The 12,889-nt window shown below is 49.6% G+C and overlaps 1 protein-coding gene across 1 annotated transcript in view; it reads left to right on the top strand.

Annotated features, from left to right (window-relative positions):
- Window positions 1-10,011, top strand: part of PIGG (phosphatidylinositol glycan anchor biosynthesis class G) — an 89,014-nt gene extending 79,003 nt beyond the window's left edge. Inside the window, 1 exon segment of the mRNA XM_015419327.1 lies at window positions 9,431-10,011. Within this exon segment, the coding sequence (XP_015274813.1) occupies window positions 9,431-9,671 (241 nt within the window). The 3' untranslated portion in view covers window positions 9,672-10,011.
- The last annotated feature ends 2,878 nt before the right edge of the window (window positions 10,012-12,889 follow it).

The raw sequence follows: 12,889 nt of genomic DNA, 5'->3' as shown, positions 1-12,889 counted from the left end.
GTGCCATCACCCCAGCCAGGCCCAGACCATCATTAAAGTGTCGAATTCTCTGCCAAAAAATTTTAAGTAAATGAAAGCATTTGGGATTGCTTTCCTTTGTTTGGATCATCTTAAGTTAATGTATGAGTTGTTTTTTCTTCAGTAAAACCTCAGTATTCAGGTTAAATTGCCGTGTTGGCACTTTGCGATAAATAAGTGGGTTTTGGGTCGCAGTTTGGGCACTCGGTCTCTAAAAGGTTCGCCATCACTGCTCTAGGGGCTGATCCTGCATTGAGCCAGGGGGTTGGACTAGGTGGCCTGTGTGGCCCCTTCCCGCTCTGTGGTTCTGTGAGAACATAGAGAAGCAGGGAACTTGGAAAGAGATAAGGAAAGTGTCGCAGGGGCCAGGAAGTGGGGCAACAGGAAAGTAAGCAGATACGAGGAAACACATCGCTGTGTGTTGTGACTCCTGTCAGCACCACAGGAGGGATTGCCACACTGGACTTTAGTAGCTCCTGAGCTGGAGAGCCCCTTCACAGGCTGGACTCGCTACCCGTCTCCAGGGGTAAGGGAGTGAGAAGGAGCTTTCAAGTACTGCCGACTACTGCTGCTCTTTTCTTTCTTTTTTCTTTTTTTCTGGCTTCAGCCCAGTTAGGTAGAAAAGGAGAGATGGGCTCTTTATGAAAATCTATTTTTAGGTCTCTGGGATCATTTCCTCTGTTTGTTGCCTTTCCCATTAAACCCAATCGTTGCTCTGTTCAGCGGAGCATCGTTTAGTTTACCAGGCGCATTGGCATTGCATCGAGAGACCTATCCGACACCGACTGTGTCGGGGAGAGAGATTGCCTATGCGCGGCGTGCTGTTTTGCATTACAAAAACCCTGCGGCACCTCCCCCCCCACTCCCATCCCTTTTATTAAACTTAATAAGCTGTTTTTCTGTAGCGCGCAATTCCAGCTTCGGCCGCAGAAGCCTGCATAAACGCGTCCTCCCAGGATGCAGAGGCTTGTGTTGTCGGCATCCCAGAGCGGCCGCCAGAGAACGGCGGGATCTTATTCAGTGCTGCGTTAATGCTCCTCACGCAGGCGGGCGCATGGATGGCTTTGAGCTGGCTTCGGTTCATCAGCAGGCAAGCAACGAGGAGGGGAAATCACGCATAAAGCACAAAGCCTCACTTCAGTGACTGAATAGGTATTCTGTACCCCCTGCCTCCCCCGCCCCGCAACCCCCGCCGCCACCGAAAGTTAACAGAGGCACTTGCAAGGAAGAATGCCTGCCTGTCATTCGTCTCGATAAGTGCAAAAGCAAAGTAGACCTCTGGTTATAATTCAGCAGCTCCGATATCAGAAGTTTTGGAAACACTGGTCCGGCAGCTTTTCTAGCCGTGCCGCTTTAACCTGGGACCTTCTGCACACCAGGCAGATGTGCTGCCACTGAGCCCCCAGCTCCTCCCCACTGAATTGGTTCAGTCCTCTGAAGCCCATCTTCTTTTGTTGTGCAGACTTGTTTTATCTTGATCAGTTTCTAGGCAGGTGTCCTGATTAAGAATGTAACATCATTAGAAGATCCCCGCTGAATCAGAACAGCTGTCCATCCCGCCCGTCATCCTGTTCTACACAGTGGGGCAACCACTTGCCTTGGAGGGCCAACAAACAGGGCCCGCAGGCCGTGGCCTTGCCCTGATGCTTCCTCCTAGCACTGGTATTCAGAGGTTTGGTGCCTCCAAATGTGCAGGTCCCCTTTAGTCATTGTGGCTAGTAGCCATTTATCCTCCCTGGATCTGTCTGATTCCCGTTTAAAGCCATCTGTGCTGGTGGCCATCAATGCTCCCTCTAAGCTGTGGAGTCCTGTGAGCAAAAATTCTACTTTGTGAGCTACTGGCGTTAAGGTTGTGTGAGTTGAGCGATTTGGCTACTACATGAATGAGTTTGTTCTGGAGCCCTCCTCCCTGAGCTAAGACAAACATGTGTGAGCCGGAGGCTGAAAAACTGTGGGCTAGCTCACACTAGCTCAGCTTAGAGGGAAAACGGGTTGCCATCATTGCATCCTCTGCAGTTCTACAATGGAATGCCTCATTGAGCAAAGAAGTACTTCCTCTGGTCTGTCCTGAATCTGTAAGCTGTCATTAATGTCTTCTAAGGAGAGCCAGTTTGGTGTCGTGGTTAGGAGCTTGGGCTCTAATCTGGGAGAGCCGGGTTTGATTTCCCCACTCCTCCACATGCAGCTGCTGGTGTGACCTTGGGTCAGTCACAAATTCTCTCAGAGCTGTTCTCTCAGGAGCAGCCCTCGAGAGAGAGAGAGCTCTCTCAGCCCCACCTACTTCACCCTAAAAACAAGTCTAGCTCACCACCTAGTGGTGCATAATGCTAAAACAGCTAGAACATGTGTCTGCCAGACAATCTTAGGATCTCCTGGCTATACTGCCATACGATAATTGTTAATTATTATTTGTTACTGTTTATTAAGAGATCAAGAGTCTGAGGCTTCTCAGAAAGTCCCCTCCCCCCAGTGTGGTGTAGTGGTTAAGAGCACGGACTCTAATCTGGGAGAACTGGGTTTGATTCCCCACTCCTCCACTTGCAGCTGCTGGTGTGACCTTGGTTCAGTCACAAATTCTCTCAGAGCTGTTCTCTCAGGAGCAGTCCTCGAGAGAGCTCTCTCAGCCCCACCTACCTCAGGGTGTCTGTTGTGGGGAGGGGAAGGGAAAGGAGTTTGTAAGCCGCTCTGAGACACCTTTGGGTAGTGAAGGCCTGGGTATAAATCCAATCTCCTCCTCCTCCTCCAGTTGGCGACAAAAACTGTGCGTAAAACTGGTTTTCAAACAGATGAAGTCATCGTTGCTTTATACTTCTGAGTCCATTCGATGTGATCATCCACCGACTGTCCTGTGGAGCAAATGGTGAACGTTGCCCTACGTTTTCACAAATCTTGAAGAGTAAATGGGCAAGGGGCCAACGGCTAACGGAGCCAACTGGCTCAGACTTGAATAGGCTTCCAGCCAGCTCGGTGGCCGCAGCCTTATAATTTCGTCCTTATTAATGAACTAGAATTGATCCACCGCCCTTGGCAGTAAAAATTCAGGTTTTTGTTTTCTGTCTGTGAGTTGTAGTGAGCTGTTGGATCTTCTGCCAGAAATGGTACTCTGTCTCTTTGGACGCAGCCTTGAACATTGATCTTGTCCAATATGGAATCTCACTGCCAATCCACACAGAATGGTGCTCTCTCTCTCTCTCCCAGTTTCAAAGCTTGAGCAGAGGAACAGAGGAAGCCATTTGATGCCCTAGACCACTGATGGTGAACCTTTTAGAGACCGAGTGCCCAAACTGCGACCCAAAACCCACTTATTTATCGCAAAGTGCCAACACGGCAATTTAACCTAAATACTGAGGTTTTACTTTAGAAAAAACAACTCATACATTAACCTGAGATGATCCAAACAAAGTAAGGAAAGCAATCCCAAATGCTTTCATTTACTTAAAATTATTTGGCAGAGAATGCGACACTTTAATGATGGTCTGGGCCTGGCTGCGGCGATGGCACGCGTGCCCACAGAGAGGGCTCTGAGTGCCACCTCTGGCACCCGTGCCATAGGTTCGCCACCACTGCCCTAGACTGTTGGAAGTGCCAAACCAATTATATGATTTTTTTAAAACCTCACATTTTATTAAGGAATTCAGGAAGCCTTGGCCTAGTGGAGACCCATTGTCATTTTCTTCCACATGCAGTGTAGCATGGCCGGTCCTCCTTGCGAAATAGGGATTTATGTACTTGCCGCATCCGGCAAAATCCCATCCTTTCTGTTTTCTGCGCATATGGAAGACACACGGCAGCATTGACATGACAAGCCGTTGCTTGTCACCAAAGGCATGTTTAAGGGAAGGCCCAGCGTTCTGGTGCTCTGAATGATTCCAGGGTACCGTTGGGAGAAGCCTGTGGGGTTCAGATCAGGACTCTGCCTGAGCCTTGCTGGGTGGCCACGGGCTAGCTCCACACTCTGATGTGTGTGTTGTTTCAGTGTGAAGGAAGAGCAGTGTGCACTTCTCTGAGCCCCTTAGAGGGAAGGGCAGGATAGAAGGTGTATGTTTGGGTGGGCAGGGGAAAATATATCCCCCCCTTCCTTTTGTCCCATCATCATCTAGCTCTCAAAATTAGGTTGACACTTTGCAAGAAGAAGGAGGAGGAGGAGGAGGAGGAGACGATGATTGATGATGATGATGATGATGATGATGATGATTGGATTTATACCCCGCCCTTCACTTGGAGTCTCAGAGCGGCTTACAAACTCCTTTCCCTCCCCCTCCCCACAACAGACACCCTGTGAGGTGGGTGGGGCTGAGAGAGCTCTTTCCAGGACTGCTCTGACAGAACTATAGCTTGCCCAAGGTCATCCAGCGGCTACAAGTGGAGGAGTGGGGAATCAAACCCGGTTCTCCCAGGTTAGAGTCCGCGCACTTAACTACTATACCAAACTGGCTCTCAGACTAGCCCTCTCCGTAGTGAAATATCAGATTAGTCAAGCTCCTGGAAATGCTTCTTAGGCCCTAGTGAGTGTCACACTGTATTTATTCAATATTAATTTTCTCTAAACTAGTGATAGCCAGGTTCTTCAGTTCATGTGAAGATTCACCAGTTTGGTGTAGTGGTTAAGAGTGTGAACTCTAACCTGGGAAAACTGGGTTTGATTCCCCACTCATCCACAGGCAGCTAAGCTAGGTGACCTTGGGTCAGTCACAAGTTCTCTCAGAGCTGTTCTCTCAGGAGCAGTCCTCGAGAGAGCTCTCTCAGTCCACCTACCTCACAGGGTGTCTGTTGTGGGGAGGGGAAGCAAAGCTTCCTAATTCATGTTGAGCAAGAAAGCAAGAGAAACCAAAGTTTCCTAGTTCATAGGGTTGCCAGCTTCCAGGTGGTGGCTGGAGATTTCCTGGGCTTACAACTGATCTCCCGGTGACAGAGGTCAGTTCACCTGGAGAAAATGACCACTTTGGAAGGTGGACTCTGGGGCATCATACCCCACTGAAGTCCCTCCCCTCCCCTCCCCTCCCCTCCCCTCAATCTGCTTGAGGGCCAGAACCTCCCTACCATGACGTTGCCTCTTCCTCCACATACGTTTTGACCATAAGGGGTCTCCCATCCTTCTCCCCTCCACCCGTGTCTGAAGAACATGGCAGACGGCTTCTCTGACTGGGGGTTTGCCTTTCATTCAGGAGTAGCCAATCGCCACAGAAGCTTCATCGTGGCTGTTTCTGCACTGGCTGCTTCCTAAACTTGCATGTTTGGACAGCAGCGCTGGCTTCTCCTTTCCCACTGTGGGAAAGCAGCCCCTTCCCATGTAGCCTGCTACAAAAGAGGAGTGGATGGAACCAACAAAATGACTGAGATCCACAGTTAAGAAGAAGCAGAAGAGATTGGATTTATACCCCGCCCTTCACTACCCAAAGGTGTCTCAGAGCGGCTTACAAACTCCTTCCCCTCCCCACAACAGACACAGAGACACCCTGTGAGGTAAAAGAAGAAGAAGAAGAGATTGGATTTATACCTCGCCCTTCACTACCCAAAGGTGTCTCAGAGCGGCTTACAAACTCCTTTCCCTTCCCCTCCCCACAACAGACACCCTGTGAGGCAGGTGGGGCTGAGAGAGCTCTTGACAGAAACTGCTCTTTCAAGGACAGAACAATGGCTTGCCCAAGGTCATCCAGCCAGGTGGAAGCAGAGGAGTGGGGAATCAAACCCAGTTCTCCCAGATTAGAGTCCGCGCACTTAACCACTGCACCAAACTGGCATTGGTGTAGTGCCTACTCTCTAAGGCAGCATTAAGGGTGCCTGCTCTCCAAGGCAGCGTTTCCCACCCTGTGGGTTGGGACCCAGAAGTGGGTCACAAAGCCTCTGAGAAGAGTGGGTCACAAGCCAGCCCTCCGTAATGGCTGCTCCTGCCCTTTGCATCCTTTTACTTTCCTCCTCACCAGCTTCTCCCTTTCTCACTTTCCCTTCCTCTTTGTGACAGTAACCGGGGGCGGGGAGCCAAGTAGCAACTTCACAGTAGAGTTTGTTGGTTTCTCAAAAACATCTGGTCATAGTTTGCCTAAGAAACAAAAAAACCCCAACCTTGGGCAAACTCTGAGTGGGTCACCGTGCAAAGTAAATTTGGACTTTTGAGTCACCCAAAAAATTGGGAACCACTGCTCTAAGGTACCGGTTGTTACAAGAGCCAGTGGGGGGTCCCCCTGTGGTGTTTGGGGGGCAAGGGGCAGGGCAGAGTGGCTTCAAATTCTCGGCCACCCAGTCCCCTGGACATCCCACAGCACTGTGTGTTATATGGACCACAGCACCGTGGAAATCCTTATTGTGGAGGGACACACCGCCAATAGGATCGCCTTGCCTGCTGAGGAACCCCCTGCCCGTTCCTTCTGCATCTCAGCCTACGCTCTCTCCCAGGGCTCCTGAGAGGATAATGAACATTTGCCCCGAGTTCCTTGGAGGAAGGATTGGGAAGAAACATCATAAATTATCTGGTTTCTCTCAGCGCACGTTTCAGTAACGGAGTACCGCTGTTTTGGCTGCATGCTTCTCAGCGAAATTCAGGATAACGGAGGGAATTGATATTTGACATCCAGAACTCGTTTCCCTAGATCAAGTAGTAACTTATCGCTGAGACGTCTTTATTTTCTCCCCTGCCGTGGGTGCCTTTTGCCCTAACAAAATGGACCCTGGAGGGTGCTGCAGCTTGCTTAGCGGTGTGCGGCCTGAAAGGACCACCTCTGTGAATGACCAGCTGTTAAGGGAAACGGCCTCCTGTGTTTGGAATCCGTACAACATTGTGCATTGCCCAAGCCACAGCGGTGGCAGCAGTCCTGTTGGGCATGGACGTGTGCTGCTTAACGTTGCCAGCTTGTCTTCCGTGGAGCACCTGCTGGCTTCTGGGGCTTCTGGGGGCACATTCTCGTCTCGCACAGAAAGCTCGCAGAGCCTGTTGGGACTCGTCATCCCATGCGAACCGAGAGCCTGCCCAGGACCTTCATTGGCCAATGAATGCCAGCAGTGCCAGGCAGGTCTCCTTTCGATGACGCTTGCCAAGGCGTCCCCGGTATTCTTTCAAGGAAGCCCGGCTCTAGAGCATTATTGCTGTTTGGCAGCAGTTCCCATTGGACCCAATTACTCTTTTAACGAGAGCTGTCTGCATCCCTGGTTGTCATTTCTTTTATTTCCTGACTCATCCTGTCATAGTGATAAAGTCGTCTCTTTTATGACAGAGGGGTTTTTTGTGTTTCTGTGTGATGGTAGCTGAACCATTTTGGCAGTAGGGGTGTTTTTTGTGTGTGGGGTGTGTGTGTTTGCCTGGCACGCCTTCTGCGAGTGTCGTATGGTATCTGCCAAGTGGCTTCTCAAATGGTTAAGTAGACATCTGGATTCCTGTCTGGCACTCTGGATGGCTCCAATCACTCCGTCAGTTTAGGAGCAAATAGCAAACACATCCATCAGAAGCCTGTCTGAAGCAGAAAGCTCTTAGCAGTGCCAAGCAGTGCCTTCGTAGACTCCGTGAAACAAGGAGAGATGTGTTTTTCTCGAGGAGGGGTCACCGCCTTTATCGAGCGTGCGGGCACTTCTAGAATTTTGCGAGTCGGATGCCACAGGAGGTGGGGGGTCAGTCACAAAACGACTGCCGGGGGAGGGGGCAGTGATGTGGCAGCTGGGAGGGGCTGTGGCTCAGGCAAAGACCCTCTGCTTCGCACGCAGAAGGTCCAAATTTCAGTCCCTGGCATCTCTATCGGGGAAAATCTGGGCAGTAGGTGAATGTGGAAGATCTCTAAAACCTCTGTCTGAGACCCTGGAGAGCCACCGTCGGTCTGAGTAGGTAGACCTGGCTTTGGTGGATGAAGGGTTGGATTCGGTATAAGGCAGCTTCACATGTGGACCGAAAGGGTGCTTTCTGCACACGCAAAGGTGATTGATTCATCCGGGGTCTTCTGAAGCGCTTCCGGCTCCAGTGAAGTGGGAGAAAACGAGGACTGGTGTTGATCAAGAGGAGAGATGCTTTGTGGAATCGGGCCGCCAGCAAAAGCATCGTGGTGGGCAGGGGCACAGCGTTGGGGATCAGTGCAAACAATCAAATTACTACTCGCAATAGGGCTGATGATGCAGATGGATCCAGCAATGGCTGTGATGCCTAAACTGAACCTCTCTATTTAGAGGCGGTGATCCTCTGAATACTTATGCTGGGGGGGGGCAACAAGGAGGGGGTTTTGCAAGTCACTAGACTGAATGGACAATTTTATTGACCCCACATGGTTGTGCTTATGTTCTCATGTGTATCCAAGCGCAGCGCTTTCCCTTTCACTCTTACGGGAGGAAACAACCATTCAGTCACGGGAAGAATAGTAGCTTAAGCATTTGCATAGCAATTGGCAGTTTTCAAGGTGCTCTGCTTATATCTTCCCATCATCTTTACAACAGCTCTCTATGGTAGATCATTATTTTTATACCCTTATTGCACATATTGCACATGACCGATTGAGGCTATGAAAGGCTATGCTCACACCTTATGAAAGGCTATGGCCAGCTCACACCTTAGCTGGACTCTGGTACCTAGAAGTTGACACAGATACTTGAAGGTGGGAGGAACTAGGCTGTAACTTCCGGAAGATTTCAGGAAAGGATTATTTGGCCCACAAGAGAGTGAAAAAGCAGAAGAGAGAGTCCCTCATTGGGGAGGGAGAGGGGCCCATTGTAGTGGGTCCTCGGGAATAAAGATGCCAGCCCCCAAGTGGCGTCAAGGACAAGAGATCACGGGACAGGCTGAACTTCATAGGAAAACAACTGTGATATGATAAAAAAAGTCGTGTTTAGGGGAAAATATATCTGCACGAGCAGGAAAAAAGTTCCAGAAAAAATATGAAAGGTTTAAAGTCTCATCTGATGAAAGCTTGAGTGTACCGTCAGAAAGACTTGAGACCAAATCATTTCAAAGGAAACAACATTAATGGTTTGTTACTCACTGGATAAAGAAGATATTTTTTCCCTAAACACGACTTCGTTATCATATCACAGTTGTTTTCCCACGAAGTTCAGCCTCCAGGTGGCACCTGGGAATCTCCTGGAGTTACAGCCATCTCCAGACTACAGAGATCAGTTCCCCTGGAGAAAATGGATGCTTTGGAGGGTGGACTCTATGGCAGGTTGGAGTTTCCCAACCTGGATTTGGCAACCATACCCCCCCCCCAATCCCCTGCTGGTGGCCAGGGGGGACTTGGCCAACCCTACCATACTGTAGCATACTATACCATACTACCTTAACCACTAACCTGTACTAAACCTGCCATCTTAGGACCTTACCAGTCTTCTGTAAGCAAGTCTTGTGTTGTTGTTGTTGTTTTAATATCAAAGCAAATAATTCTAAACATGTGAAGACTGGACATTAACGGTGCACATTTAAAGTGATATTGTCTTTTAATATTAGGTTTTGTATTACCAGGAATCCCGCAGCGATAGGCCACGGCTGTTTCTGCTACGCACTGCTTCGTTCCATCCCAGTGGCGGCATACATTATCTTGGTGACGGGTCTGCGGTACCACCTCTTCATCTGGAGCGTCTTCTCGCCAAAGCTGCTCTACGAGGGTGTGCATGTCTGCATCGCGGCTGCCGTGTGCATGTTCTTCACGGCCATGGATCAGAACCACTCGCGCAAAGGCCCCGTCTGAAAGCAACTGTTAAGCAGAATATAGATAAATTCTAGAAACTGACTGAGTTTCTTGCAGTGAAACATGGATTCTTGCCTTTAGGTAACCCGGTGGACTTCAAAGATGGATCTATTTTTTGGCAAACGTCTTTTTTATATATCAATACATTGCAAAAGGGTACATCCGTGGTATGGGTGGAATGGGGCGGGGAATCTCTCAGTCACAGTTGGAAGGTTGAAAGCGGATTGTGGGAACTGGAGCTCCCTCCCTCCACTATTTTATGTAGCCGTCCATAACCACAGTTGGACATGACATTGGTAAGGATGCCAGCCTCCAGGTGGGACCTGGGGATCCCTTGGAATTACACCTCATCTCAAGAATATGGAGATCAGTTCCCCTGGAGAAGATGGATGTTTGGAAGGTGGTCTCTATGGCATTGCACCCCTCTGAGGTCCCTGTTCTCCCCAGGCTCCATCCCCAAATTTCCAGGAATTTCCTAACCTGGATCTGGTAACCCTACCCCCTCCCCTGATGGTGGCCGGGGGGGGGGGACCCAGCAACCCTCCGGCCTGGCCATTAACTGCAGTGAAGACTAACTAGGATTCGTAACCAGGTGTCAGGCTGATGGGCAAACTGTGGTTTGATGAGACTGTGGGTAGCCTTTACTAGGGTTGCCAGCTCCGGGTTGGGAAATTCCTGGAGATTTGGGGGGCAGAGCTTGGGGAGGGTGGGGTTTAGGGGAGGGGAAGGACCTCAGCAGGGTATAATACCATAGAGTCTCCCCCCCCCCCTTTCAAAGCAGCCCTTTCCTCTTGGTAAACTGATCTCTTGTCATCTGGAGATCAGTTGTGATTTTGGGAGATCTCCAGGCCCCACCTGGAGGCTGGCAACCCTACTCTTCTCTGTGCTCAGGTTCAGTGCTGATACAATGATTAAACCATGGTTGAAGGTAGGTAGTAGCAATTTCTAATAGGGAGGGTGTAGAAATCCTGCCTTCTTTCAGTTTGGGGGGCAACTGAGTGAACGCCCCTGTTGCTTCTGCTAAAAATAGTGTCAATTTTGAACATCTTCAAAGCGATAGCCCTAAGGAGTTCTTATTAGTTTTCATCCCTTTATATTGGAGCGGTTGTTCCATAAGTGGAGAAAAATCAACGAAGCTTTAATATACCAGCAGGGAAAGGTGGGATGACTTTTTATTTCTGTCTACCAGCAGGGTTCTTTGTTGAATTTTTATTTTACCATCGCTCCTTGTTTCTCTGTTCTCAAATGTTAATCGTCTCTTTTTATTAAGTTAAAAAAAAATTATGTTCTCATCAAATTCCCTGATAAGCGGACTGTGAGCTGTTGCTCAGCATAGTAAAACCGTGGTGTCACTTCCCTCAGCCGACTCTGGTTGCTCTTTGCCTTTGGGGATGTGTGAGGGGAAGGTAGGTCAGAGATGAAGCATTATCCATTAGCTTAATGGCCCTGAAAGTAATTGGCAAGCTCACGGAAGAGCTTTTTTAAGTTAAGGCTGCCGAACTTGAGAAAGGGCAGTTGCTCCATATAATGTCTGAGGCTATTCATTCTCATATTTGTGTGCTAATAAAAAAAGGCCAGTGACATTTTATGGGTAGGGGTGTCAGCTTCATCCCGACCACTTCAGCACCCCACCCTCTCCAGCACCTTGACCCCCCCCCACACACACACTGTTCCCCTCAAACCCAAGAAGAAGAAGGAGTTGCATTTATACCCTGCCGTTCACTCGGCGTCTCAGAGCGGCTTACAATCTCTTTCCCTTCCTCTCTCCACAGCAGACACCCTGTGAGGTAGGTGGGGCTGAGAGAGCTCTGAGAGAACTGCTCTTGAGAGAGGAGCTCTGAGAGAACTGTGACTGACCCAAGGTCACCCAACTGGCTTCATATGGAGGAGTGGGGAATCAAACCCAGTTCTCCAGTTGGAGTCCACCATTCTTAACCACTGTACCAGAAAGGCACAATGTCACCCTTTAATCCAGTATCTAGCTTCGGACCAGGGTGAGTGGGTTGGCTGCGTCCAGGAAGGGGGACCAAGGCACAGTGCCTTCTTCCTCTTCATCCCAAACCCAGATCCTGTCTGGGGCAGAACAACTGGGAAATGCATCCTCTCACCTTCCAGTCCCAAAGGCAGGCCCCAGGATTTGGAGAGGCAATGCAATTTTTGTCTCCTCCCAAACCAGTCGTCCACCTTCAGGTGCTTTGGCATGTTCTGAGTATGGCAAGGTCTGTTGCATACTAGTACAGAAAATACAAACAGTCGGACTCATTCCATTTTCCCCGACATAAGTCACCTTCCCCTGATGGAAGAGGCTCTGGATAGGCAAGGCTTAGGAGAAGAAACCTTGTGCCAGAGGAAGGTGCCACCATTAGTGTAATGGACCTGCAGGATCCAGTCCACTACGCACACAGCAGTTCTCTGGCTTATACTTCTTTCCGAGCAGTTTGTTTTCTGCAAACGAGCGCGCGCCTCTCCCCCCCCCCCCCCGCTCTGGGTTGGGAAATACCCGGAGATTTTGGGGCTGAAACCTGAGGAAGGCGGGGTTTGGGGAGGGGAGGGACTTCAGTGGTGAATAGAGCCATAAGGCCCGCCTTCTAAAGTGGCCATTTTCTCTGGGGCAGCTGATCTCTGTCACCTGGAGACCAGTTGCAATCCCCGGAGAATTCCAGCCACCACTTGGAGGTTGTCAACCCTCAAATAGAAGTCAAAGGATGCATATTTAGGGGTCAGAAAAGAATGTTGGCACATCTGTAAACAGGTGTATGACATTCCCCAGGAAGATTGGAGACCCCTGTTGTAGGTAAACTCAACAGATTGTGTTGTTTTCGATAGACGGAGCTCAGCATGGCACAATGTGAATTGGGGTGGATCCAACCGTCCTCCAGGAAGCCTTCCTCCCAATTAAGAAGCTCTTCCTCCAACGGGAAGGCCTCTTCCGTTGGAGGAAGTTTTCTTAGGCTGGAACAGAGTTCAGACTTCGTGCGGTCGAGGGGTAGGATGGGGATAGGATCCACCCCATTACTTACTTGTCGAAGAATGTCAGTCCATGTGCAACTAATAAGAAGCTTGGTGCAGAAGAAGAAATACAAATCTCTCTTTTTTAAAAGAATCTGAACTTACCAAAGGAGACCTCGTATACAGTACTGCTGGCTTTATATGGGCCTGTTCAGATGGCACTTCAGCAAGAGCAGAATGAGAAGAGTTGGTTTTTATACCTCACTTTT

This window comes from Gekko japonicus, unplaced genomic scaffold, assembly GCF_001447785.1.
Source record: "Gekko japonicus isolate JY-2015 unplaced genomic scaffold, Gekko_japonicus_V1.1 scaffold257, whole genome shotgun sequence".
Taxonomy (NCBI): Eukaryota; Metazoa; Chordata; class Lepidosauria; order Squamata; family Gekkonidae; genus Gekko; species Gekko japonicus.
The sequence above is the reverse complement of the archived record's forward strand: the minus strand, read 5'-3'. Positions and strand labels throughout refer to the sequence as shown.